This window comes from Stigmatopora nigra, chromosome 1 (assembly GCF_051989575.1).
Source record: "Stigmatopora nigra isolate UIUO_SnigA chromosome 1, RoL_Snig_1.1, whole genome shotgun sequence".
NCBI classification, from domain to species: domain Eukaryota; kingdom Metazoa; phylum Chordata; class Actinopteri; order Syngnathiformes; family Syngnathidae; genus Stigmatopora; species Stigmatopora nigra.
This window is the reverse complement of record NC_135508.1, coordinates 10,371,663-10,398,758: the sequence shown is the minus strand read 5'-3', so window position 1 is coordinate 10,398,758 and position 27,096 is coordinate 10,371,663. Positions and strand designations below refer to the sequence as shown.

At 38.2% G+C, this 27,096-nt stretch overlaps 5 protein-coding genes across 12 annotated transcripts in view; 1 reads left to right on the top strand and 4 right to left on the bottom strand.

Moving 5' to 3' along the window:
* The window catches only part of LOC144201440 (ERC protein 2-like), an 88,049-nt gene extending 86,240 nt beyond the window's left edge, over positions 1 to 1,809 (bottom strand). For 6 of the 8 annotated variants that reach the window (XR_013327343.1, XM_077724094.1, XM_077724066.1 and 3 more), the window contains exon 1: positions 1,320 to 1,809. The gene's annotated coding sequence lies outside the window, so the exon portion shown is untranslated. Of the gene's footprint in view, positions 1 to 71; positions 314 to 1,319 lie in introns of those variants that run through there. The other 2 variants (XM_077724074.1, XM_077724084.1) reach the window with 2 other exon arrangements.
* Positions 1,810 to 2,383: 574 nt separating this feature from the next.
* LOC144196395 (acylamino-acid-releasing enzyme-like) lies at positions 2,384 to 8,448 on the bottom strand. Its single transcript, XM_077716529.1, has 23 exons — positions 8,386 to 8,448; positions 7,965 to 8,094; positions 7,768 to 7,894; positions 7,598 to 7,685; positions 7,404 to 7,479; positions 7,192 to 7,283; positions 6,924 to 6,998; positions 6,704 to 6,841; positions 6,375 to 6,466; positions 6,226 to 6,266; positions 5,972 to 6,093; positions 5,775 to 5,835; positions 5,594 to 5,691; positions 5,468 to 5,519; positions 5,295 to 5,383; positions 4,944 to 5,082; positions 4,288 to 4,371; positions 3,967 to 4,047; positions 3,554 to 3,642; positions 3,215 to 3,405; positions 2,988 to 3,090; positions 2,793 to 2,899; positions 2,384 to 2,706 (listed from the first exon to the last, which is right to left on the bottom strand). The coding sequence occupies exons 1-23, from the start codon at positions 8,395 to 8,397 to the stop codon at positions 2,601 to 2,603; spliced, it is 2,193 nt and encodes a 730-aa protein (XP_077572655.1). The 5' UTR covers positions 8,398 to 8,448; the 3' UTR covers positions 2,384 to 2,600.
* Positions 8,449 to 8,665: 217 nt separating this feature from the next.
* capza1b (capping actin protein of muscle Z-line subunit alpha 1b) lies at positions 8,666 to 13,012 on the top strand. The gene is made up of 10 exons (XM_077732171.1): positions 8,666 to 8,930; positions 9,760 to 9,823; positions 10,139 to 10,190; positions 10,317 to 10,380; positions 10,471 to 10,677; positions 11,209 to 11,288; positions 11,406 to 11,484; positions 11,573 to 11,644; positions 11,754 to 11,816; positions 11,926 to 13,012. The coding sequence occupies exons 1-10, from the start codon at positions 8,892 to 8,894 to the stop codon at positions 12,064 to 12,066; spliced, it is 861 nt and encodes a 286-aa protein (XP_077588297.1). The 5' UTR covers positions 8,666 to 8,891; the 3' UTR covers positions 12,067 to 13,012.
* cttnbp2nlb (CTTNBP2 N-terminal like b) lies at positions 12,109 to 22,922 on the bottom strand. Its single transcript, XM_077731989.1, has 5 exons — positions 21,978 to 22,922; positions 20,117 to 20,224; positions 16,634 to 16,885; positions 16,399 to 16,506; positions 12,109 to 15,243 (listed from the first exon to the last, which is right to left on the bottom strand). The coding sequence occupies exons 1-5, from the start codon at positions 21,981 to 21,983 to the stop codon at positions 13,948 to 13,950; spliced, it is 1,770 nt and encodes a 589-aa protein (XP_077588115.1). The 5' UTR covers positions 21,984 to 22,922; the 3' UTR covers positions 12,109 to 13,947.
* A 136-nt stretch (positions 22,923 to 23,058) lies between these two features.
* Positions 23,059 to 26,241, bottom strand: cyp3a65 (cytochrome P450, family 3, subfamily A, polypeptide 65). The gene is made up of 13 exons (XM_077732107.1): positions 26,075 to 26,241; positions 25,699 to 25,792; positions 25,527 to 25,579; positions 25,345 to 25,444; positions 25,149 to 25,262; positions 24,966 to 25,054; positions 24,730 to 24,878; positions 24,522 to 24,649; positions 24,328 to 24,406; positions 23,972 to 24,132; positions 23,648 to 23,874; positions 23,401 to 23,563; positions 23,059 to 23,308 (listed from the first exon to the last, which is right to left on the bottom strand). The coding sequence occupies exons 1-13, from the start codon at positions 26,137 to 26,139 to the stop codon at positions 23,219 to 23,221; spliced, it is 1,512 nt and encodes a 503-aa protein (XP_077588233.1). The 5' UTR covers positions 26,140 to 26,241; the 3' UTR covers positions 23,059 to 23,218.
* Positions 26,242 to 27,096: the final 855 nt, after the last annotated feature.

Sequence of the window (27,096 nt, the reverse complement as noted above, 5' to 3'; positions counted from 1 at the left end):
TAACAGCGCACAAGAAAAGAAGGTAATCTTGACAAAGAAACACATGTACTATAATAAAACTACATATTCACCAAATTGGAAAATATTGCTCCAGGAACGGTCTATAGCCGTTTTTCAGATGAACACTAAGAATACGCTTTAATAGAGCCTAATTAAATTATCCCCAGATAACAGATCATTTCATTAATTTCCACACTGGAATGTATGCTCGGGCTGCCATGGCTTGGCTTCTAGCTCTGTTAATCTTCAACGTCTTCCTTGTTGCTGTTATCCTCATATCACGAACTAGCTTCCAACGATCTGACGGTACTGCTTTTAATTAGGTAATAGGACGGCTGTTTCTATGACCATCGCAGCTTCCAAGTCAGGACTAAAATATCTTGGGACTTTATCTTCATCAGCCAACAGAAACACCTGTTGTTCCACCTATAAGGATAGTCTAAAGCAGGGGTGAGCAAACCGATGGCTGCTGTGGGTGTAGGTTTTTGTTGTAACTGATTCAGCAAAGGCACTTTTACCAATGAGGTTTCTGCAGAAAACAACATGCATCTGACTGCAATCCACTGATTGCACTTGTAGGACACCAGACTGGTAAAAAAAGGTGTCCTCTTTATGGGTTGGAATGAAAACCTGCACCCACTGTGGCCCTTTTTGGAATAGTTTGCCCAACCTTGGACTGAAGTGAGTGAGACTGCACTGCTACTGAGCGGGGTGCTCGAATACCCCAGTGTGCAGTGGGCAATCACCCAACCCCTGCTTTAGACCACCATGCCCGACCTGTCCATGGTAGGCCAACGGAGTCACTGCCAATATGAAAAATATGATGGACTACTGTTAAAACAAGTGTTCATTGTGTTCCACCCATGAAGAATCCCAAAACCACAAAAACTGTCTTTGACAGGAAAATATTGAAATAGCCTTAATATGTCAAATCCAAACCATAATCCCTCCTCTAATCCAAAAGGATTGGATGTTGGTAGTCCCTGCATCACATACTACCGAGTGATTGGTTAAACCTGCTCGTCACTCATATTACAGATGTCAATCCCTCAGTCGTCATTGTTGCACATTATAAAAATGATATTCTGCCTCCTTTGCGTAAAATCATCAGCTCCATCCAAATGATGACCTTTTAGTTGACAGTGCCTGGTTAATTGCTAAAATGCAAAGAAATTAAATGCACAATACTACCACACACAATGTGAAAACAACTAAAAATTATTTTTAAAAAAAAACATGCAAAATCAAATTTAGCAACTGAATCAGAAAAAAATAAAAAAAAGTAAACACATAAAACAGCACTTTGCAATTATACTTGCCTTTGGTTGTCCAAATCTCGTGATGACCAGCTGTTGCCAGAAGGAAAACTCCTTGCTGAGTGAAGTCCCAAAAAGACGTCTGGACACCTTGCCATCAACCATGTTAATTGCGTGCAAGCGTAAAAGGGCGCTTGGGTCTGAACACAAAAATGCTGCTGCACAAACCTACTACAACTGCATGAGGGGATTAGTTTCCTGCTCATATGCGAATGGCTACATGCTACACGAGTCAGATGCCTTATATAATAAATAATCTCAAACCGCGTAGTTATCAAGTGTCAAACTATTGTGGAGAGCACGCACCTGTCTCCCACGAAGCGGTGACTCCTCCACCTGTGCAGGGAGTGGATCTCCTCACAATGTACTCCTCCATCACGGGTATCATCAGATCAGCACTCTTGAGTGAGTGTTTGACCTCTACGGCCATCACTCGTACAGATCGCGTGGGCGCGCTCCCAACTGTTGGCGCGTGCGCGGCAGGACGGCTGCTCCAACCACATACAAGAATTGGAGCGCTTCATATTATCATCGTCATCGCAACTTGTCATAAATAACTCTTCCAGATTGTTAACATTCCAATTGCAGGTACATTGCTATGTGCTTTTATCACTTCTTGATTTATGTGTTGTTGTTTTTGCATATTAATCATTAAACACATTTTAAAATCAGACAGAGATAATCAAAAGAAACATGAAATGAATGCAATGTCCAAATAATTTACTTACCCATTGCTCAATGGTCCTCCTCTTCCTATTAAATTGCAAAATGACTGTTAGTAACTACATATTTGGCAAAGTTTAATTCAGTTTCACTTGCCACATTCGGACCTCATTACCACCACATTTGTTGAATCAAAAAAATCTTAGACGGCAGTGGCTAGCGAGTCCACCTCACAGTTCACGCTTTTTACGAAAAAGGCAGATATGAAAAAACATGATAAATGGGGTAACAATGATTAAAAAAATATTTTAAAATTCTGTGTTTTCTTGAAAAAAAAACAACTGAATCTCAAAAACCATGACAATACTAGAGATATGATTTGACAGCAGGACATGACAATGATAATTATTTAAAACAAGCTTTATTCAAGTTTTACTTGGGATTAAGACACTAAAATTAACCATACATTTTGTAGACTTGATCACCATTGACAGAATCAAAAGGTATTTTCAGTACAGAGAGCACTTATTAGCTTTGTATTCACATGATCCCAAAAGCAAGAAAAGTGTTAGTATTTTAATATATTTAGATCCTAGAGCAAAAGTCTTCAATACAGTACCATCATTCGCCCAAGTGCTCTATTATCCATAAGACAGTGTTCATGAAGGCATCAGACTCAGCATCCACTTTGGACAAGGAGTGGTTGTTCCCTGGATACATCAGCAGACTACATAGCAAATTTCAGCACATCAGTGACTGTCAAGCTCGATGAAAAATGCAGTAAAAAAAGACTTGTTATAAAAGTTGGCTTACCGGACAGGCACTTGTTTCGATTTTAAAGCCCTATAATATTCAATTCCTTGCTTATGTGGCACACGCTTATCCTCTTCTCCGAGTATGAGTAAGACCGGAGTCTTTACCTAGATCAGAGTTGAGACAAGTTCACAGAAGAATTATCACCAGCAAACGTTCACACTCAACTCATTAATATATAAATACTGATTTTACATGTGTCGTAAATTTGATTGGAGACTTGTTCAACATTTGTTCCCAAATAGCGGGTTCATAAAGACTATCGGTAAGATAGTCCCGGCCAGCCTCATACATGCACCTGTAAAAATCAGAGGGAATAATGAGTGGAATAACTGCAATTTCCCTTGCCGAGAGCATTTATATTTCTGAAAACTGTAGCGATGCTTTGTTACACAACAAGGACAGTAAGACAGAGATATTACCAATCGGGGATATCCGTGCTGCAAACCATAGATGCCAGATTGACAACTGGGTTGACGGCCACACAAGCCTTGTAGTAACTGGGATATTGACCAATGAGGTGGCAGGCTAAGAAACCACCATGAGAACCTCCATAGACTGCCAACTTCTGCTTGTCAAACTCATCCCCTTTGAGAACACTTTCAACAGCAAACTGCCAAAAAGCATCCACATAAATACTTGTATTAATGCAAAATCTACTGTAGCAACAGTAACATAAGTATTATTCTACCACAGGAACAAAATGAAACATGCATTTCCAATATTGATTTAATGAAAAACATATAAAGTATTAATATTACTTGAACATCTTTGACGTCCTGTGTGCCAACATTGCCAGGCAATGAGAGGATATTGTCCTGTCCAAAGCCAAGTGATCCACGATAGTTCACTGAAATTAAGCAAAATGAAGAATTAGAGTAGATATCCACATCATACCTTCATAAACAATGTAAAATTAGAATTGTTTCAGCACAGTCTATATCATGTACAGCACGAGAGGCTCTTAGTAGAGGAAACAAAATCACTCAGCAAAAACAAAAGTATCATATGGGGCATCTCCACTCAAAAAGTCCTAATCTCGCTAACAGCCTATCAATTGAGTAAAACACTACATGAGTATATATACATTTGCTCAAAGTGTGGGCTCTTTCAAAATTGTTTGCTACACACAAGGTGCAACATCGTATCGCTTTACCTTTGCTTTTAAACTTACCTAATAACACGGCAAAACCCACCCTGCATAGCACAGCAGGAGACAGAAGCCAGTTAGCAACAATCACAGAATGTGGACCCCCTATGAAAACAAAAAAAGGCAAATAATAGCTGTGAAAGGTTATAGCTGATTGGTGTACCTAGTGAAGCATTTTCATTTCATGGATTATCGTTTCACTATAAATTAATGTTATTAATACACTTGAGGCACCGTTGGAGTGATCTATATGTGGCTGCATGAAATTTGGCAATGCAAATGTGAAGGATGAACGCTGCAATTAATCTTAAGAACCCCCAAAAAATAATTAAGTTAAGTACCAACCATGAGGAAACACAATAAGAGGCAGCTTCACTCCATCCTTTACTTCCTTTGGTTTAATCAGTAAAGATTCAAAGTCAAGGCCAGCTGAAAAAAAAGTCAACACAGTTAGGCTCACTGAATACATTGAATCAAATTTTAACTTTTGACTATTATTCTAAAAATGAGTCCTATGTTTTTCAGACTATATGGCACATTTAAAATCCTTTATCTTTCCACCAAATTGACAATGCACCTTACAGTTTAAAACACATGAATCAATATCGTAGACAATGAACAAATGAAATAATAATTAAAATGTTAAAAGATATAGAACTGAAAAAGTGGTACATTGTACTATAAGAATAAAGATAAACTTGATATTTAATGCTATGGCTTATAATTCACTGTGACATATAGTAAAATAACGGTAAATTATAGTAGAAGTCATTTTATTTCTGTAATATTACATTATTTAACCTTATAATAATGTTAATGTAATTTAAACATCCAAGTGAGTATTTGACTATAGATTTCTGAGATCACAAAAAATACTCAAATCAGTTTTTTGACGACTATTGGAAATGTCCCTTTCTTTCTTGTAAACACCAGAAAACCAAACACTAACTAAATCAAAGTCAAGGAAAGGAAAATAACTAAAATCAGCATTTTAATCTTACGGTATTGACTGTTGTCTTGTTCTGTGGGAGGGGTGAATGTCAAGATTTGCCAGTCAATTGCTGGCAATGTCTGAGATTCCTCCAGTGTGATCCAAACCACCTCCTCTTCAGAATCCCTGCTTGGAAGAAAACCCACTCTCTGGACAGTTAAGAAAAAAAAATGTCGAGTTTAGTTACAATTAAATGTAGCACCCTTTGTGCATTAGAGCTCTGATCTATACAATTTTACGGTTGCAAATTTAGATTTCTATATTCTCAACAAGAACCCTTAATCTATCCTGATACAATATGCATTTTTCCCTTTTGTTAGGCGAAAAAAACAAATATTAAGTAAACAGGTGATGATCTTACCAGACTTGGTGGACAGTTTGGTGAGGAGCAGCTAGCCACTATCAGATCTCTTTCGACAGTCAGCAGACACCAAGCGCCCATGCCAGATTCTTCAGCACGCATGAATACATTCAAATATAAATACTAGTTTGATGACTGATGCATTAATGAGCCTTAGTTATCAAGTGACTTACTGGATGTGAGAGAGGTAACACTCCCTGTGTTTATATCCACCATCAACAGCTCCTTCAAAAATATTAATACAAACTAATCAGAAACATGTAAAGTGAGTAAAAAACTAACAAAAAAATGAGAAACACCTTGCGGCTGCGCTGAGGACAATCAACAATAATTCGCTGACTATCAGCTGACCAACATTTAGGAGGGAGCTGAGTGCAATAGATGCCAGTGAAGCCATCTGTATAACAACAAATAAATGCAAATATTAAATATTCATATTATTTAAAGCAATAAATAAACAACTAAGTAAATGACACTTACCCTCTCCTGGTCTCTTCACTACATCTACCACGACTGACGTCTTCTTAGTATACCAATCATACTAGAAAGAGCATCCAGAAAGTCATCATCTTTTTAGGATAAAGTTTATTCACAATATTTTAAAACAACCTGTAAAAAACATCATGCAGTCGACGTCTGACAGAAGAAAAGAGATCAATAATGTGGAACAGGCTTACCATACAAAGTTGGCTACACTGCATGTGTGGCCCATAGAGACTATTTTCTTGGTATATAATCCGGCATTGGTCTGGGCTCAGCCTAGGAGAAGAGACTGCATTCGCTCCAGATGACAACTGTTCTGAGAGCCACAAATTGAGAAATGAAATACGTCAGTAAAAACGAGAACGCCAAAATACCAATAATAAAATATCTATCTGCTGATTCCAGTTTATCTTGCGTACAAAACATTTGGGCTGAACTAGCTACTCACCACATTTCCCCCCAGTCAGATCCACATAGTATAAAGATGACCTAAGAAAGATAGGAGAGACAAAATGTTGTCAACATACTAAATTATATTATTTCAAACATAGTAAACAAACTTAAACAATGCACTCTGGAGAATGGTAGAACAATCACCGCCTGTTGGGGGAGAACTTGATTCCGAGTCTAAAAGGCTCATGAGTCCAACCAACAAACACCACTCCTGTGTCACCTGGAGCCCAAAAGGCCTGCAAAAACCAAGAAAGGTCAATTTCTCAGTGTTTGAATTAAGGGAATCAGATTGAACGCTTCATACACAAATTGTATATATTTTCTTCTTTTGACATTAAATTTGTCAAGTTCCTTTGAGATAATGACATTTTAAACACATCTAACATATTAGAACGTCTATTAAAACTGGAATTTCTCTTTTAGAGTAGTTAAAAGTAATATAAATATGCATGTCATGGCGCATGTGTATCAACCTGTCCTGGTGAGATGTTCTCAGGCACTCCTTCCAAAACAGAAACATTGTCACCCTCAATGTCCAAAACACAAAGCACTGGGCTGCTTTTTTGGACCAGCGTCTCTCCCCAGTCTTCATGGAAGACAAACTGCTCTCCCTTCAGGTCAACCGCAGGGGTGAAACACAAAATACAACATTAGCCACAAACACAAAAACAAAAAACACCTATTTGACATTACCTTAACAACTTCTTTTTTCTCAGATCTCAAAGTCTCATCTTCATCCACAGAAGAAGGTAATGTTAAAGAGTCTGTCTACAATAAGAAATGTTAGAATTACAGGATGCTGTCTAATACCTATTTTCACCATTTTAATGCTGATTTCATAGAATATAAAATGGCCATCATTTGTTGTTTTATACATGCTCGCTGCATAAAATTCATAGACATGAATTTTCATATACCTAATGACCAGATAATGATGATAATTTACGACTTGCTAACCCACCTGAAAGAAAGACTCTGACTTGGGTCGCTTTTTCTCAGCTACGTATAGTAGGTGGGTCTCAGAATGGGACCAGACCAAGCAACCAAAATGTTCTGAGGATAAAAACAAAACAAACAAAACATTGAGCACATCTGCATTATAATTCTGTATTTTTTCTAAATAAGGAAGTCATTAGGAGCTCCAAATTCTAGAGAAATGTTGGGGTAACTCACCATCTTCATAAACGTTTCCATGCTTCTTTAGAGCTGTGAGATTCACGCATTTTATTTTAATGTTTTTACTCCAGATCTGTAAAACAAAGCAATTTTGACACAGTCTCAATATTCCTCAACTGGTGATCGGGCATCAGGAGCAATATGGAGTTCAGCGTCCTGCATGGTCTAAGTAAATAAATAAATTCTCAAACCTCCAAAAACTGGTTTTCCTCTCCCTTTACAGTGCTTTTTCTAATAACAGCCTTCATTTCTCCGGAAGGGGCATCTTTACTTTGCAACCTGTCATGGGTGGTAGGCATTGTCTATTAGAACCGATTCACATTCCCTCACACACAACTGCAGGTGCAAAATTTCTCCTTACACTCCTTGGACTTCTGTGCAGTTCCCCGATGGAGCAGAAAATACCACTGACTTGTCATCATGGAAGACAATGTACTGCTTACAATACTTGACATTCTCATTCCTCTCCAGATCACGCTGGCTCCATTCTGCAAACAATAATAAAAATCAATGTCATTGACCACAGTGGGATCTGAAATCCTTAAAATGGACACAAACCTGTGTATATGTTGCTGTATTTGCCTCCATACTGAGAGGTGATAACAGGTCCCACGTCTGCCCTGTTTAGTGAGGGGAAGAGGCTGAGCTGTCTGTACAGTCTGGCGATTTCTTCTGGGTTGGTCACCACCTGACAACACGCAACAGAACTGCTAAAACTACTCACTTTTGGCATTGACTGTCGCCAGGAGGACAATGCCTTCTTTATTTTCTCGTATTTTTCCCAACATAGAACTTTTTGTATTTTAGCAGCTGGAAGTCGAAATAAAAACCAAGCCATTACGATTCGCGATCTATTTTGACTTGAATACTCATTAAGAGTGAAGCAAGTTTTATAGCAGAATGTGTAACTACATATGCCGATATACGTCTACATAAACTAACGTGACATTTGTAGGTGAAAATAAAATAACTTAAGTACCTGTGACTCCATGTTTGGATTTTAGGTGGCTGAGACCGGAATTACCATTGAAATGAGTTAAACTGTCTCCTTTGCTGTCATTCACAATAAAAGACATTTTAACCGTAATGCACAAAAAAATCATAAATTATCGGTATAGAAGAGTTTTAAAGTGGTTGAAATCTAATACAATTGCATTATTAAACATTTTAACGTGTGTTGATGGTTAAAAATATGTTAAGCGCGTTATGCTTACACTTTTATTTTGTAGAGTCGTGTACTTCGTGTAACAACGGAAAAATAATGGTATTAAAGTGAGAAAGGGTTAGCCCATGAAACCCACTTTTGTGTTTTAATTGCCTGTTAAATTTTGGTGCTTGATCTTTCTCAATGTGTATATGTGTCACTGTGGCACGTGACTAGTTATTATTTTAGTTTTTAGGTAAAAACGAAACTATAACTTGTAATAACAATAACAATATTTGTCCCTTCCTTGAGTCTGGGTAGGTGGGGTCACAAGAGCCAAGATGGCTGACTTTGAGGAACCGTTATCAGACGAGGATAAGGTTTGAGTCTTGTAAACTTCTTTGATTCATTTGATATAGTATTTGTTAGTACATTTCACACAACCGAAAGAAATTGGAGGGTTGAGCGTGATGTTGTAATGTCAGAAAAGCTGTATTTCCCTAAGTAGCTTTAGCTTAGCAATTAGCCTGTGCCTGTAAAGGCTTCGATATGCCAGAGGCTAGCTGAATTTTGCCAAGTAATTGAAATAGTGTGATATGTGCTTTAATTTTCGAACGACGTGCATCGGAATAAAATGCACAATTGCTAATGGGAAAATGTGTTGAATTTGAGATCCGTATTCATATCCGTTAATGGAATGGTTGTGCTTGGGTCAGAGTGATACAGTTGCAGTTCAAGTATTTGCTCGCCTCACATGACATTCCAAGCCGTTTAGTTTAGCTGAAGCCCGGACGGAACATAAAATCAAGGCGACAGTCAGGACCCCCAATCATCTAAAAAGAGCCACCTGATGTTTTATTTGTATTTATCTTTTGCTGATGCTGTTGTCATTAACGTTATTGTGTTGCAAACTGATTCTCCTTGATCCGAATACCTTTTATGTGAATCTGAACTCATGAATCCCATTTGGCACTCCTATATATACTTATTTTTTACTGAATAGAGAGACAAGGCGTCAAATTTTGGCCAGATCTACTTATTTTCAAAAGTTGTAAAACTACAAAAAAATAAGAAATTAAATGTGCATGTACCCAAGTATTATTCCGGATATCGTGACCGGTAACAGTCCCAAATAATATGAGTCTTGTCTTTATTGGCCTGACAGCTCAATTTAATGTTCATGCTGTCCATCTATTTTTGGTCTCAAAGGTTCGCATTGCAGCTAACTTTGTGACCCGCGCACCCCCAGGCGAGTTCAACGAGGTCTTCAATGGTAAGCGGTCTCTCAGAAGGTTTTGGGGGATTATTGGGAAGTTTGGAAACATTTAGATCACTATTGTTTAGGGTACATTAAACAGAAATGCCCTTCTTAATAGAACCACTCTAATAGTCAAATGCAATTAAGCTACAGCAAACCTCAAAGAAATTATTAGATTTTGTTTGTGGAATCAAGATACAGATACAAGAAAACATTTTTTAAACTCATTGAACATAATATTATCCTAAGCATTCAATCTGTCATTGGACGTCTATAACTGCAGTTAGAAGGGTGAGATTATTAAACCATAATTTATTTTTTCTATTACAGATGTACGACTTCTTCTCAACAATGATACCCTTCTCAGGGAAGGAGCATCACAGTAAGTACTGTTTAGTTCAATATTAATTTCAGCAGGGATGTATTAAACCTCTATGTTAATATTAAACAAGCCTAACCTCATAACGTGATAAATCCTTAACTGTTTTGCGTATACAATTTTTTCCAGCTCCTTTGCACAGTACAACATGGATCAGTTCATACCTGCTCGACTTGAAGGCTCTGAAGACCCGGTATGGATCACCATAATTGCTCCTTCCTTATTCCGCAAAGACAGTCTTGGAATCATTTTTAACCTTCCTGTTTTTTTAAACAACTCATAGGTACTGATTACAGAGCATGGTGACCTAGGTCAAGGACGCTTCCTGGACCCTCGCAACAACTTGTCGTTCCGCTTTGACCACCTGAGGAAAGAAGTGAGCGATGTACAGACATACGAAGGAGACCCATCTCTCAAAACTTGGAGAGATTGCTGCGACAATGCCCTTAGTGCCTATGTCAAAGAGCATTACCCTACTGGAGTCTGCACAGTGAGTCTCACACAAGCATTCCAAAACAAACAGTGGTCCTTATTTGTGAGTGACCTGACTTGGGTATTTTGTGATACAACTATTTTTGTTGCTTTGACCAGCATGAAAACAAAAATATTTCAAGATGGTGGTATTAAACTCAATTCATTTCATAACAGAAAGTATTTTAGTAGATCATACCAGTTGACATTTATCGTCAAAGTTAACATTTGGCTGAATTGTACAAACAATGAAAATAACCCAACTGACTGTTTGAAGATACCAAATAATACCTGAGACTTTGAAGAATGAGTGTGGCAACAGTTGCTTAAACTTATTTTGTCTGGAGGTCTTTCATACTGTCGTCTGTTAGCCAAAGGGCGCACCCCAAATGTTGAAATGGACCAGAGAATTAGAATTAACAAGATGTTAAAAGGTTTTTTAGTCATTGAGTGGCCGTCCAATATATAAAACTTGTGAGGCAAAGCATCATTGTAGTATTTATACATACTATTTCAAAAATCAAGTTTCTCTCCTTATTGTGTATCACAGGTATATGAGAAAACTGTAGATGGTCAACAAACTATCATAGCCTGCATTGAGGGACATCAGTTTCAACCCAAAAACTTCTGGTATGGTACCCTTTTATACAATATGAGATCTAATAGCTTAGCATATGCTAAGAAATTAATGGATATATAGGTTACATTCTTGTTTCAAAACTATAATTGTCTTTGATTGTAAAACAGGAATGGTCGCTGCAGGTCCGAGTGGAAACTTACACTTGGCCAGTCCTCTGCACAGGTTGTGGGAGTCTTGAAGATCCAGGTGGGTTGAACTAGGTTTTCATATTTGTTAAGAAATTGGGAAGAGTGTATTAAAAGATAAAGCTGCATCTTGATTCATTCATCTCCAGGTACACTACTATGAAGATGGGAATGTGCAGCTAGTTAGTCATAAGGAGATAGAGCAATCAATACCAGTGACTGTAAGTAATACATTCCTTGCTTCGTTCAGAATTGTAATTGCTTTATCCATTTCTTTATTTGGGGGGTGGGTGGTTATATATATAAAATGGAATGTTGTATTTTCAACAGAGTGAAATTGAGACAGCTAAGAATTTTGTTGACATTATTGAAGAGGCTGAAAATGACTACCAGGTATGTTTCTCTTTCATGCATATATACTATCTTAGGGTAGCCAATATTTTTAATGAGAATTTAAAATATAATGTATGAAGGTAACTTGTTCCTTTACCTTTGCCACCAGAGTGCAATCAGTGAGAACTACCAGGCCATGTCTGATACAACATTCAAGGCTCTCCGTCGTCAGCTTCCTGTCACGCGTACCAAGATCGATTGGAATAAAATACTCAGTTACAAAATTGGAAAAGAGATGCAGAATGTCTAGTGGGAGATCAGGTGCAGGCCAGGGATAATCCACTGGTCCGACCCAATCGTACCCATGGACTTACCAAAGCAAAATGATTTCAGTTTGGGGCAAAGAATAAATTGAAACAACTCATCAAATTAGAGGATTTGTAGACTGCAATACATATGCATGTCTGATCTAGTGAGAAATAAGGGAAACCAGTTGGCAGTAAGTGGTTACATTTGGTTGTGTGATGTGCAAGACTTGTTAGGTCAGTTATCCCAGAAAGAGTTTGTTCAATTCTTTCAGAACAGCATATTATCAAAGACTCACAGTCTGCACTAAATTATTATGTGAAACAAAGCACATCATGTATAAGTATTTCATTTAGGTTGGCTCAATTTGGGGAATAAGTTAGATGATCGGCATTTATGTATTTAATGAGACATGATGAAGGGAAGTTTGGCAAATTTGGCAGTTGAAAGTAACAGAAACCTTGGCATAGCTCTGCTCCTGCAATGTAAACCTTCACGTACTGTTTATCTGACAAGTAAGGGAACGTTGTTAAGTGTCCTCCATGTGTGTCTTTACCCATGCAAGCCATTGTGACTGAAATATGACATGCATTCTTCTCAAAGCTATAATGTGGTTTTGCGTTGGCAGCACTTAATTCATTTGCCAAAATCTCTTTCCTATGGTAAAGAACTCCATTCTCCCACTCACAAATGCACATTTCTATTTTAATATACTGTTTTCTTTTGGACGAATGACATATTGTACTATAAAACATTGTGTTGGTCAATGCCATGTGCCCATGCACACACGCAAGCTGTTAACTTCAAACTTACTGTATCCCAATATTAAAATGTAGACACTTTTGGATGGATGCTATGTTCAACCCTCTGTTACCAACTTTGTGCTGAACAGTTATGTGTTGCCTGTACTGCCTCATTCTGTTTTGTGAATTAAAGGAGAGAATAACTTGCTGGGTTGCTATGATTGCACATTCACAAGAAACATGGTTGGCAACAAGGAATGTAAAAAGGTAGATTTTATAAACAGTGAGCACAACATGGTAGTTTCTCCTTGGATTCCTCCTTTCTCTACATGTTAAACTGTTCTATTTCAGAAGTTCTTTCTTGACTTTCTAATCCTATTTTGTGACAAATGTCCGGGGATGATAGTGAATCAATAGAGGCCAATGGAGGTGTTTGGTTCTTAGTAGTAAATCTAAGTAAAAGGTACTATATGTGCAAACATTTTCCAAAGCATTTGAAAAATTTATTAAAACGATGAATTTGACAGCCTACAAATGGTTGCAATTTTCTTAGGAACAAATATGAAATATTTGATTAGATTTGGTTAAAGTAGAGGTCTTTGATCAACAGACATCAGTAGTTCAGTGCAGTCTCTGTAATAGAGAAAGTGCAGTTATTTACTTGACCGTATCTGATTTACAGTGCAATAGTCTTTTAACAGCCTTCTAAATAAAGTTTACTAGTTGTGGATGAGTGGCAACTACGACATGCATTCTAAGATCTAGGGCTTTAAAAAAAACCATCTATACTTTTAAACAGTTCTGCATTAACTTACAGTGCTGGTAGTTTCATCATTTCTTGGTATTAATGTGAGAGATGCTGTCAGTGTGTCTAATGCTGTCAAATTTATAGATTTACTATATTATAATCTCAGGAATGCACAGAGTGAGGGACATCATCACTAATCATCTCTGACCAGTTTTAAATGTTGCATCTTATTTATATTACAGTGCCGTTCATTGTACTGTAGTAGTCTAAACATGCCAAGGGTATCTTATATTTTGTGACTAGACCACCAGAGGGGCAACTGCAAAAAAAGTGTTTAATGTGACACACGGAAAATTGTGTGCTCTTTAAAAGGTTTGTCCGTGTAATGGAAAAATTAACTGGTAGGAGATAAGACTGCCTCTGATGTTCCATCTTGTCCGCAGCTGTTTGGTCCACAGTTGCCCGAAAGCTCTGGGAACAGGTTGCTTCGGGTGGAATGACTTGGGGAGCCTGGAGTCTGACTAATAGCTGGTTTCTTAGGAGGAATTGGAGGAGGATGAGTCCTCTCTGATCGCGGAGTTAGAGGAGATCGAACACCTGGAGATAGATGCCCAGAAGGTGACCTCCCGCCAGGAGGTGATGCAGTTACATTACGGTAGTCCGTACCAAATGGAGAGTTGCTCATTGGCACCAGTTTGACACCGGCCTGCTGGCTAGTGAACCGGGACAGCACCTGCGTGACCGTGTTGCGGGCCAGCTGCTTGGCTGCAGTGTGTTCTGGTGGCGGAGAGATGGAGGAGGTGGTGGGTGAGAGGTCCCTGGGGGAAAGAGGGCCACCATGCTGTTGCTGCTCCAGCTCCGCCTGGGTTTGAAACTTGTGTCGGGCAGCTTGGAAGCGTTGATTGATTCCAGCCTGGTAGGAGGACTGATGAAATCCTGGGCTGTTAAGATGTTTGACCAAAACTGGCGAGGAAATAGGAGAGGAGGAGAGAGAAGAGGAGGCGGTGCTTGAAGGAGATTGAGGTATGTTTTGAGGATGGGGAGCGAGAGGAGAAGGGAAGTTTGCTCCCGTGCCACTTTCCTGTGTCCCTATATTTTCTGTTTGTCTTCCATCCTGAGTTAGCTCTGTCTCTTTGACAGTGTGATGGCCATTGACTTTTGTCAATGATGATATTTTTGGAGGGACAACGACTTTCCCATCAGGCTCTGTCTGAATGACGGTGGATGCAACCTCCACTTTGGAAGGCGACTCTTTTATCACTGTTGATACCTCCTTTGGGCACTCTTTGGGCTCACTAGTTTCAGACAATCTCTTTTTCAGATGCTCAACTTGTCTCTTCAGTTCCACACTCTTTAATTCTTCACTGATGAGCCTAGCTTTCAATTCCTCATGCTCAGTGGTAAATTCAGCAAGCTTCCTCTTACTTTGAGCTTGGTACTCTGCTGACCGCTTTTTTTCCTCCTCAAGGAGCTTCTGGAGCTTTTCCATTGCTCCCGTCTCCTCTTGCAACATATTACGGAGCTCTAAGACCTTGTGAGCCTCCTCCTCTGCTCGGCTGGTGGCTTTTTGAAGCTCCAGGCTGAGAGTAGAAGAAAGCTGCTGGTGCTGTGTCAGTGAGTCCTCTGCCTGGATCACGGCCTCATCCTGCGCTATCTCCAGTCGCCGCACTGCTGCTCGCTCAATTTCAAGCTGGATAGACAAGGGCATATAAACATAGTCGGTGAGTAAATCAAGACGCCTATTATTATCGTTACCACAAGGGGGCACACAATAACCTCACATGGTTGAATTGCGGCATTGCATTGGTTAATCTGATGCAGACGTCTACAATTAGCAGATTCATATCAGAAAACCAGACGCCTTTTGTATACAAAGCCCAATCTGTTTGTACATGTTTTAATAAATGCTTGTCATTTAACTGGCACAAGCTTTATGGAAATCATGATAGTAGTTCCTCCCCTTCTGCAGTCAGAAGTCTCTCAACCAGGTTGATTCCCCACCCCGGTGGCCATGTAAAACTATCTTTGAGCAAGATACTGAACTCGATGTTTCTCTAGATGTTGTGTCCACTTAAATGCATCCAAGTATCAGATACATACAATTTAGATTTCAATTTTTACAAGCTGAAATTGATGTGGGTAATGTCCTTTTTGTATGTATGCATTCAAGAATCTCATTCTATTATCCACACTTGTGGGAATATTTTATAGGAAATACAAAAGATTTCCGATATAAACAAATCTTAAAGGAAAAACTTTCCAATGCATATATTGTAGTTTTTTTTTTTTTAAATATAAATACCTCAGTTAATAGATATTTAAAGGCTAACTGCGCTGTTTCAAAACCTTAATCACATTGTAAAATCCAAGCTATAACATTGACCCAGGGATAAAGAGAATTATTTTATGCTATCTTAGACCATGAAGTAGAGTCAGATTCTTCCCTCAAGCACGTGTGCATGAGCTGACCAGACATGTAGAACTATGAGCTCAAGTTTCCGGAGACCATAAACCCCTGGGCAGGACAACTAAACAATCGTCTCTTCCTCATCTGTTTCCTCTATAAGAGCCATGTGTGTCCACATAATGGAGCCTGTGTACTGTATGTTCTTGAACTATAAAAGCCCTGCCCACCCTCTCGTGTCAGACAATGGAGCCCCACTGATGCTTTCCTGTGATCTCCCTGCTTTTTCCAGTAAATCACAGCATTCAGTGTAAAAAGGAAACCACAAAAAAGCGAAGGGGGGAAAAAATAAAAGCAATACAATCTCCTCCACTCTTTTAGATCATTCCTGACCAAGTTGATTACTTTGTCACACATCTGGAGTTTTATATGGGTCAGCACCTGTTGCAAGAGTTCATCTCTTTCTGTTTGCAGAATCAAAGCAAAGTTGTCACTCTGTGCAGATTCATGGGCGTGCCGTAGTTTGTCTTCCGCGAGATCAGCTATCATCTGCCACACACACACAAAAAAGAATCACAGTGGAAGAACACCTGTTTCATTACAGCAAAAAATAAATCACAACAATACGAAAGTGTTTTGATTCTACGTAAGGGGGGAAAAATCAGCTTTCAATTACCCTTCTGTGTCTGCTCTCAGTTGCTGCCAACTGTCTCATCATCCTTTCCTGCATCCTCTTGCAGTGGGCCATGACCAGTTTTAGTACAGCCAGAGGGTTAGGACCCACTCCTTGCTCCTGTAAGCCTGCATGACTTGGAGTAAATCTTTGTTGATTCTCTGCTACTTTGCTGTCTCGCTGCAAAGCCAGAAACGGATCGCTGAGGTTGTACTGGCCATAACGCTCTTGGATAAAAGCATCTTTGTGTTGAGCCTAAAAGAAAAGAAAAATAGAATCCTGTGAAATTTGTTACACCAAAACACTAACACAGTGCCACATTTAATTTATGTCCTGGACTTCCCCCAGAAAGAGAAAACATGTTTACATCATCCCAACTTTCCACCACCACTATACATATATCATTTGTGTATAGAATTGTGTATTGTGTAATAGGCAGACACTATTACAATAGGAAAGCCACTTCCATCTACTGTGTTGAACATTAAATAACACTATACTTTAGTGGCGCCATGGTCACACAAAGAACCTTTATGATACGATGTCAGAGGATAGACATACACTTCAGCAACCAAGGGTTTAGAGTGCCTGTCTGCATGTCCTTACACGTACATAAGTGTAAGAAATCAATGCGGGGATGTTATTGTCAGTGTGCAAAGGCAAATGGTCATAGAAGCAAAACAAAAAGGGGCGAGACATTGCGCCCCCTTTCCAAAACCAGGTGATAATACCTCCCCAAAGACACATAAGTGAATGACTAGACCATGAAATTAATCGGATATTTATTGTACTTAAAATTCATTCATTTATTTTTCTTTTTACTTATCATAAAGAACCGTGGGGGTGCCGGATTCTATCCCAACAAATTATGGTAGTAGTTGAGGGACACCCTGAATACGTTGCCAGCCAATCACATGGTACAATGAGAAGAACAACCATTCACACTCACAATCATACCTAAGGACAATTTCGAGTCAACCAAACAAGCATGCTTTTGGGATGTGGAAGGAAACCGGATTAACCGAAGAAAACCCACGAACAGGACCACTTTATCCGCCTGTATACAATGTATAGCAAATAATTCTTCATCACTCAAAAATGTCACTTTTTCCTCTTCGTACTCATAAGCTACAACTAGTATGTAAACACACGCTCACAAACCCTGCAGGCATCATGAGTACTGACGCTAAATGCGAGTCTCTGTCTTTCTCTGAACAAAGAATGTGCCCCTCAAAAGAGATTAGACAACTGCATAGGGACACAGTTTCAATGGCTTCAGTCCCCACCTTTGTTTCCATGTCCGACCCACTAGGCTTCAATGACAGGGCGAGTGCACAAAGTCTGTCTTTAACATTCTTGTGGGTGTGTACACTCCATGGATTTTTAGTCTACCTGTGAGCAAGTTGTTTTTTAAATAAGTAAAAGTATAGTCATATTTCTAGTTCCCTACTTTAAAAAGCTTCCATTAATTTTATTTATTTGATTTGTTTCATCTGTTGACTGAAACTGATTGTTGTGTAATCAAAAAGGACATTTGAAAACCTGAAGTTTTACTTTCAAAAATCACTTAAGATTCAAATCAAACATATCTAAGTTCTTAGCAATGCTGAACACTGTTAATTCCATTGGCTGATATCCACAAAAACCTGCAACTCCAATCTGAAAAATATTTTGTAACAGTGTTCTTATAGCTGACAAAAAAGAGACTCCGCTCCCACTTGCATGTCTTAAACTGGCATTCCTTTGAGGCACCCAACCTTATGTTCCATTAATGCCTGACAGACAGATATATTTGCTTTCCCCTTTAGATAAAGACAAGTCAAAAGACAGGCTGCTCCCACTGGAATATGACCTTTTTGCGGTGTCATTTCCCTCTACTTATAACTCCTCTATTGTTACAAGTAAGCCATTTTGCAATGTGGAAATACAGTGATTAATCATGAGAAACAAGTCACAACTCATCAATACTTATTGTCCAAAGTACTTGTTGTATAGTTATGTCTTAAAAAGCTTTTCTAGTAGTTTTTTTAAACAATATAATACATATATACATATACAGACCTGTTTTTTTATTAGAACACTGTGCCACAGAGGAAAGGACGGAAGTCAGTGATTGTACATCCGCCAAAGAACCAACACCCAACCTCTTAACAGCTCACAAGGGACCACTAGCATGTGTGTGCACGGGTGTACGTGCGAATGGTTGTGTGTGATTGGGCAGATGGGACAAGAGTCATGGTTAATTATCAAAGCTGCCTTGTAATATCGGTGTGAAACACGATTGCAGGGAGATGCTGAAAGGAAGGCACCAAAGCTCGCAATACAAAGAGAGGATGAACAATGAGGTGACAGATTGTTCCCCCAATACAGATGACTACTGGGTGCTTATTTACAGTTTTGCTTTCTGCCATACATGCATTCACTTTGGAGTGCTGGCCTTTGAAACAAAAATAGCCAAGATCAAAATGCCTCAAGATAAATAATTGCAGTAGCTTTTTTCATTGTAACCCCAGTCCCATCTATCAAGGCACTCAGCAGCATTTAGTGGCTCCATCCTAGCAAGGAGCAGCTGCTGTCTTCTGAGTTTGAGAGAGCATAATGGGCTAAGAGTACCCTCAAACAATGCAAAGCAATGTAGCTGTGGGCCAACTGTGCTTTCTTGCTCTGGCATGGATGAATGACGAGTACAACTAGGACTGACAAGGTTGGCTTGGGAGGGGAATAAACCTGACCCCCTTGAGTTAATGTAATTAAGTGCCTTTGGTGGCTTTTCATTGGCTCTTTGTTATTTTGGCATGTTCCACAAACTGCCCTGCTATCCTCAATTTATGTAAAAAAAGTATTTTCTTTTTAAAAAGGCGGTCTGATGATGTATAGTGTATTTTCACAATCCTACTAGAACTTGTGATTCTGCATTTGCAGTCTGCTCTGTTATATTACATATTAGGACAATAAATCTGATGTTTAACTGATTTTTTACCTATGTTTTTCTTTATTCAAGCTCACTCATACAATATTTGTACAGATGTTTTGTAATTTTTATTATGTCTCGTAAGATGTTTTCAATCTATGTGTTTGCTCTATAATAGTGACATATGAATCAGTATATGAAAACAGCTATTCAGATAGGATTTTATTGGTTGATTGATAAGAGGGAAATGATTGCAGTCTGCAATCAAACAGTGTTCTCTTCAACTACAGTTTTGGTTTAAAGTACAATTTCCAAATTCAAAGATGTCATTCTTCCAATTCACAGTGTGAGAGAGAAAAAAAAATCACTTCACTGAGCAAACAGCAATAATGTTGACATTGGTGGAGCCAAAATCCTGCCCTATTGTCTATTACTCCTGCTGTTTCCTTAGTTTCCTGTTCACGTATCCCCTCTTGGTTGAGTCGCATTCTTTTCGAAAGTGTAATGCTGAAACAGGTTAATTCCAATCTTCACTGCCAGTGTCTAGAGAAAGCTTTAGTGCTGATTGTACTTACTCGAAAGGCATGAATGACCACCTCCTGGGCCTCAAGTTCTCCCTCCAAGATACTGAGGAGTGTTAGTAGCTCTGCTCTGCTTAGAGCCTCCACATTCATTTTCTCCTCCTAAAGAAAGGGAGGTAGGGGACATAGTGGGTGTAAAATATTGCACCTAAACTCGAGATTGCGGTTGTTTGCACATAAAGACAGCTTAACCGATTTGTAGCATTACATTCTTTTATAACATTTTTTTTGTTTTAGTTGTATTACCTGCGATCAGTGTATAATTGTCAGAAGTCCAAATTAAGAGTAAATAACTTCTTAAGTACTTTGATTTAAGATATGTTCAGTTCCTAATTAAGACACACAATTAGGAATGATTTGTGTCTAGCAGTTAAAAGGCAGGAAAGCTGTGAGGTCAGGACCTGCAAGGTTCAACCCAGCTAAATATACTCTTGAGCCCAAATCATCCCATTAAAAAAGTTTGCATATTTGAAAGTCTTGTATGAAAGAGTAGTACGTAACTGTTTTCTGTCTTCCTGCATAGCAGTGGTAATGCTATTATTTGCTGTAGTAATGGACATGTTACCTAGATAAGATGCAAAGAAGCTCATTTCCACTGCATCAAACATTCCAAGAATTTAAGGGCACAGTGTGAGTTTTGGCATGCATAGTTTAAATCATCGTTGCCCTGACATCAAGAAAAGCTCTGGTGTCTCGTTTGCCTTTTTAACTACCACACGATAAACTGTTTTATTCTTGCTTCCACCATGTATTCCAATTACGTAGAAACACACAAGTATGAGTAGGTTATATTTCAACATTGCAAAACAGGCAGATGAAGGCAAAACCATCAAACGGAAGAATATAAAAACAAGAAATTGGGCAACATTGATTTTGTTTGTTTCCATTCTTTGCAGAGATTGCAGGTTCTCTTCATACGCTGGATCCTTTTCAACATCTGACTTCCTCTCACATTTTAAAAACATGCTGTGAAAAGGATTCAATACTTTAATTAAATATTGGTGTGAATATTATTGTTTCTTGGACTGTAGATGCCCTGCGAACTGTCAAATTCCTCGGCTCCTCTAAGTGGAATGTCAGAAGTACTGAAATTATTTGGAGAAAAACTACAGGTCTTTATTTTGAGATTACTCTAAAACGGATAACATTATATAAAACGCGACCTAATCCCTGAAAAAGTCTTACTCAACTGTTACTTTTTCACTGAAGCACCAAATATTGCTGTTTGAGGTGGCTCTGGTCAGAGTGGACCAACTTTGCCAGGTCACTTGATACTTGGAGTTGGGTTTTTATGAAGAACCATTCCAACATTCCAAGGATGCTCAAACTATGGGATTCAACACTCAAGAGCAAATATGAATCCCACCCAAAAGCTTGGAGGGATTTACCTTTAAGCGACCCTGTTAAATCGGCAAAATACAGCCTCAAATTGTTTTACAGCACATGTGCTTGTTGCATATTTTTCCATGATGGGTTCAATACAATAAAAGGATTAGCATGGTTGCTCAGGAACAGCAAATGATTTAGTTTTAGCACTTGTGTAACACAGACACCTGCAATTATTTTTCATGAAAGCAACATTCAGGTAGAAAGGTGGAAAAAACATCAGTAACATCAAATTAGAGTGAACGATGACAGCAAAAACCACAGTGCTTCAATTTTGCGGCCAATAACCGGTAAATAAACAGTTTTACATGAAATTACAGCATTTTTTTGCAGACATCTAATACCTTATAGTGCAAATCCTAAATGAAATGCAATGAGAATTAACGGGTCACATATTTTATTCCATTCTCGTTTAAGATCCCTGGCAAAGAACATGGAAAATATTAATTTCAATATAAGCTGAACATACCTTCATACACTTAAAGTCTCCACGCGTCAATTACATCCAAATGCAAAATTTGTTGCTTCCGAAAGGGTCCGCTGGAAGCAGTTCGCTGTCAAAGACGCGCCCCCTCTTCCACCAGAACAACAGACGCTCAACGGTAAAACCACCTTCAGCCAATAGTCGACAAGCTTCTTTGTACTCCGACCAATGGCAGCCAAGTTACTTGTGACGAGGGCGGGACAAACGCGCCCTGTTTGGTTGAATTGAAGTTCTTTGTTTCGGGCTTCTGGAGATTCTCCCTCGCAGCCGGTGTTAATCTCTTATGATGATTTTTCACATAACAAAATGTAAAATAATGCAAGTTGGTAGACGTGAATATTCCCGTCTGTATTACCTTTTGTGTCGTATGCCTGACGACAACTGTGACGCATTTTCGACAACAACATTTGCTCAGACAACGCTAAACTTTTAAATAAATCATCACAATCATCATTATAACAGTTCTAATGCCTAGCCATTATAGCAGGTCGTCCTTAACGCATCTTAGTGATTAAAAAGAAAACCAACAACAACAAAAAACGGCACAATTTAATTAATTAAATCATACTGGACATGTGCACCTGCTAAGTCTGCGAATAACATTTACGATCGGTTATAACATGACCAAAATCAGTCATCGTATTAACACAATTTTTCAATCATCATCTCCGATAGTCTAAAGTCGACTATCTATTATTTGGAACCCATAAATGGACACCTGTGTTTTACAGGCTCCATATTATTTTGTATATATTTGGATGACATTGGCTAATTTAAAGTAAATTAAGAAAAAATATTCTGAAATATTATGATGACCAACATTTTATAAATGCTGGGCATTTGAAATACATCTCCAGGAAATACACTTGCACAGCTTTAATATATTGAGTGAATTTGTAGGTAAGGTATGACAGCTCCCTCTAGCGGTAAATGGAGGCTGATTTAAAAGGACAAACTGCACCTCGGGGCAAGCAAGTCTTTTTGTGTTTTTCTACCAAATTGAGTGCATTTTTACTTATTTGTTTTCAGACCTTATTTACATTACATATTAATGTAGAAAATCGAATTCTTGTATTTGATCTTTATTCAGGTGGAGATTTGTTTTTACATAGAAACAGAGTTATTGTCCAAACTGTACAATGTTTACAAATTTCTCAATATAGGAGAAGTTGATAGGCATTTAAATGGGTGAAATAATGGCCAAATAATCATATTAATCTGGAAGTTCAATTGGATGTGATTGTTCTTGGCATTAGTTTAATTTTTATTGGATTCTTGGGTGAAGTAAATCCGTCAGCTGACAGCACCAATGGGATCTAGGAGAATAATAATATTGTTTTTATAAAAGGTGACTACTACATATCAGAAATTCATCATAGCTTCAAAATGACTAAAACTGTTGACACACCTCTGTTTCTTTGCAGGTGACAAAGCTGTAGTGCTGCAATATCTCCACCAAGGCCAATTTCATCATTAAGACAGCAAATCGCATGCCAATGCAGTTCCTTGGCCCTGCTCCAAATGGCAAGAAGGCATAAGGATCTATGTTGTCTTTATTTTCTTTACTGAACCTAAAATAGGACACAAGAAACACCCATTCTAGTCAACTGTCAACCATCAGGCAGCAACAAAACTGCCATTCAATGTCATCATACCTTTCGGGTTTGAAGGACTCTGGTTCAGGCCACAAAGAAGGATCCCGGTGAAGTGTGTAAATTGGTATCATAACAACACTATTCTTAGGAATAGTAAGACCACAGACTTCAACCGATGCCTTTCCAACTCTTTCAAGTCGGTTTACGATAGGGTAAAGCCTCGCCGACTCATTCATTACCATATCAAGGTATTCCATCTGCATCAGGTCGTCATAGTTTGGCCGAACCTAATTCACCAAAAATGATGTTCCAGGGCACTTAACATGTTGATAATAAGACTGATAATAACTTGTTGATAATGAGACTGTCAAAAAAAAAAGGGACCTTATTTGGAAATGTTTCATCAATCTCCTTTTGTAGGGTCTCCTGAATGGAAGGGTGTGTTGCTAGGTTGTAGCCAAAGAAGCACATAGAGCTGCTGCTTGTTTCATACCCAGCAAATATGAATATCATAGCTTGAGAAAGGATTTCGTGATCAGTCAGACCTGTAACACAAATATTTTCTCAGTAAGCCAGTATACAATTTGATTTTGTTATTGACTTCAGATCTCAGGTTACCTCAATGTATTACAGTAAATATCAAGCGAAATGAACACAAATTACAGTAGTATACTAGTAAGTTGTAATATGTTATATGGTATAATTTCTTGTGTTTATGATTTTTTTTTCTTTGAAACGACCTTTCTGGTTGTTTATATCTTCTTTGCTGGATTTGGACATCTGAGCGTCCACCATTAACTGCATGAAATCTACTCGGCTCTGCAAAACAAGGAAAATCATTTTAGTTTCACTGAAAATAATAGAAATCCTTGACCATGACACAAATGTACAACCACCAGCCAGCTTCATCGATATTGTCTCTTGACTCATTTACTTTGTAATTGTTTTTGTCGCGATCAGATTTGATGTTCTTTAGGAAGTTAAAGAAGAAAGTCAACACATCAGCGGGGAAGAGGGATATTTCCATCTTCTCAATCAGTGGCCGCAGAAATGGAAAGAGAACTGAGATTAGAAAGAATATATTTACCGTTAAAAAGGGGCTTTGCAAAGTCACCAAACACTTTACAGACTATGAAACTTACCAACAAGCACAATCAAAGGACTCATGAAGTTGAACATGGTCATTTTCTTAATGTTTGCCACAAATGGATCAGCGGGCCGGTTAATGGAGTCGATATCTACACTGAAAGCAGTGCTGGCCACAACATCCATACTATAAGGTCCAAATACACTGTAAAATAGCATGGCTTTGTATGTCACTGTCCGAAGAAATCCATTCTGAATCCATTACACTGCACATACATAGATTCCTACTCACTCTTTGAGATGAATGACCTCATCAGCATCAACTTTCCGTTGAAGACATTTGAGTAGATTATTAGAATGGTGCAGCATTATTGAATACATCTGTAGAGACATACGACATTCGATAAACAATTACTTTGGTAGAAAAATAAACAGTTCCCATTCAAATTAAAGTCCCCATTCTGTTTTTTTTTACCTCTTTAAGTCTTCCACTTGTGAATGAGGGAGAGAGGACACTGCGAATCCTCTTCCAATCTTCATCTTCTACTAGTGAGACGGCATCTTTCAAAGGCCCATTTATGCCAAAGTCCTATAAAATACAGTGAATGAATGAGTTGTTTTTGTAATTATTTAATCACAATTCATATCTGACGTGATTGTACTCTTTTTACCCGTCTGTTGGTGAAGACAGAGTAACACTCCTTAACCAAAATTGTTTTGATCATAGCTGTGTCCACAATGGCCAAAACAGGCTGCCTGCCATCATATAACCTTACAGCAAAAAAAAAAGTTAAATAACCAAGTATTAACAAAATAAACACAAAAATGCTCTTCATACAATAAGTACACTCACCCCCAGACTTTTCCATACTTTCGGAAACATTCAAGGTCAAAATTATGAACTCCCTGACAAAAACAAAAAACAAAAACAAAAAAACAGTCACTAGATTTCAAATATATTCAAATCTTAAACTATTACTTTTGTGCAGAGTGGTTGAATATAGATATATAAATATATATCTTACCTGCCGGTACTCTAGAAATGTGCCAATAAAGGGAAATGGTTTGGGACCTTTGATTCCTAGTTTCTTGAAAAAGCCGTATGGGGCAGTTCCATAGCTGGAGATGAAAAAAACATAAATAAATAAATAAAAAACACCAAAATAATATTAACACTACCATGAAGTAATAGACATTTCTTTTCTGTTTCCGATTCTATTTTCTTTTCTCCGGCAGATGATTCACAGTAGTAAGAATGACATTTCAATGGTGCATTCACAATCTTATACTGTATAAATTTGTGTGTAGTTACGGGAAAGTATTGCAGATAAGTCAAAAACTACTCTCAGCATCAAATGTGAAACTTTTAAAATCTAAAGTAAACATATAAACTTTACTTACAGTGCGAGCAGAGCGATGAAAATGACTATTAGAGTCCATGTCTCGAGGGAAAAATAAAATCCCATTTTGTCACAGTTCGTGCTGTCTACAATGTCTGTTCAAGTAGGGTTTAGTAAAGCACCTACAGGTTTTTTTTTTATCATTTGAGTTACAAAACAGTGTTATATAACACATTACCATCAGCTGGACAAGAGCCGAAAAAGGGTGAGGCCAAACTTGCGTAACACCCTTTTCTGGAGTAAAAGTCGTCCATATAAGTGTTTTTAAAATGTTTTTCTTTTCTTACTTTGTATGAGTTTTGTATTTTGGACTGCCGAACACGCAATTGCTCTGCCAAAGTCAGTCAAGTGTAATTTGCCTCCTGCTTGTTGGTGGCTGGGATAGGCTCCAGCACCCCCACAACTCATGTGAGAATAAATGGCTCAAATAATAAATCAACAAATGAATAGTTTCAACTTTAAAGGTATAACTTAAGAGGTTGATTAACTGTACCTGTGTATGAAGACATGAATTGTATGCCTGACTGAACTTTGACCAAGCAGTCATTTTGATTAAGATTGTTGTTTACCTTGTAAAAAGGAGATAAAGTCAAACAGTAATCCCTGTCAATCTTTTTTTGTTCCGCACTGTTATTTTGACCTGAGTTCAAAGGTAACTTTTGCCATCTGTTGTTGGATCAGCAGTGCAGAAAAAATACACCTGCTTCATTATCCCTGTTCTAGGCAGAGCAGAGTGGAGAATTCTCTTGGGCTTGATCAAGAATGACTCAAAACATCTGTAAATATGAAAAATGAAAAATATATAGGGGTTGAAAATAATCAGACATATAATACAAGACGGTGAATATTGGTCATAATAAGTGCAATTTTCTACAGTGACACATCATATAGTTATTGATGGTGTGTAAAGACGAGAGGACACAAAGATGTGAAACACCATCTGGATTGCCGCTGTGTCCTTCAGGTGTTTGCTGGTAAACAATAATTAACCGTTCTAATGAAGATTTGGTCCGAATCCATTCA

Bases quoted from the DNA above. Each gene is read 5' to 3' on its own strand.
- LOC144196395 (XM_077716529.1), bottom strand. The intron at 5,520-5,593 runs GTGTTTCTCATT...ATATTTTTGAAG, and splicing joins GTCCTCAGCGCAGCCGCAAG to GAGCTGTTGATGGTGGATAT. The intron at 2,707-2,792 runs GTAAGCCAACTT...TTTGCTATGTAG, and splicing joins TCGAAACAAGTGCCTGTCCG to TCTGCTGATGTATCCAGGGA.
- capza1b (XM_077732171.1), top strand. From the start codon at position 8,892: ATGGCTGACTTTGAGGAACCGTTATCAGACGAGGATAAG. The intron at 10,191-10,316 runs GTAAGTACTGTT...AATTTTTTCCAG, and splicing joins CTCAGGGAAGGAGCATCACA to CTCCTTTGCACAGTACAACA. The intron at 11,817-11,925 runs GTATGTTTCTCT...CTTTGCCACCAG, and splicing joins AGGCTGAAAATGACTACCAG to AGTGCAATCAGTGAGAACTA.
- cttnbp2nlb (XM_077731989.1), bottom strand. The intron at 16,886-20,116 runs GTAAGTACAATC...CTTTTCTTTTAG, and splicing joins TGGTCATTCATGCCTTTCGA to GCTCAACACAAAGATGCTTT. The intron at 16,507-16,633 runs GTAATTGAAAGC...TGTGTGTGGCAG, and splicing joins CTGAGAGCAGACACAGAAGG to ATGATAGCTGATCTCGCGGA.
- cyp3a65 (XM_077732107.1), bottom strand. From the start codon at position 26,139: ATGGGATTTTATTTTTCCCTCGAGACATGGACTCTAATAGTCATTTTC. The intron at 25,580-25,698 runs GTAAGATATATA...TGTTTTTGTCAG, and splicing joins CATTTCTAGAGTACCGGCAG to GGAGTTCATAATTTTGACCT. The intron at 25,055-25,148 runs GTAAAAAAAAAC...ATGTCTCTACAG, and splicing joins CAAGTGGAAGACTTAAAGAG to ATGTATTCAATAATGCTGCA.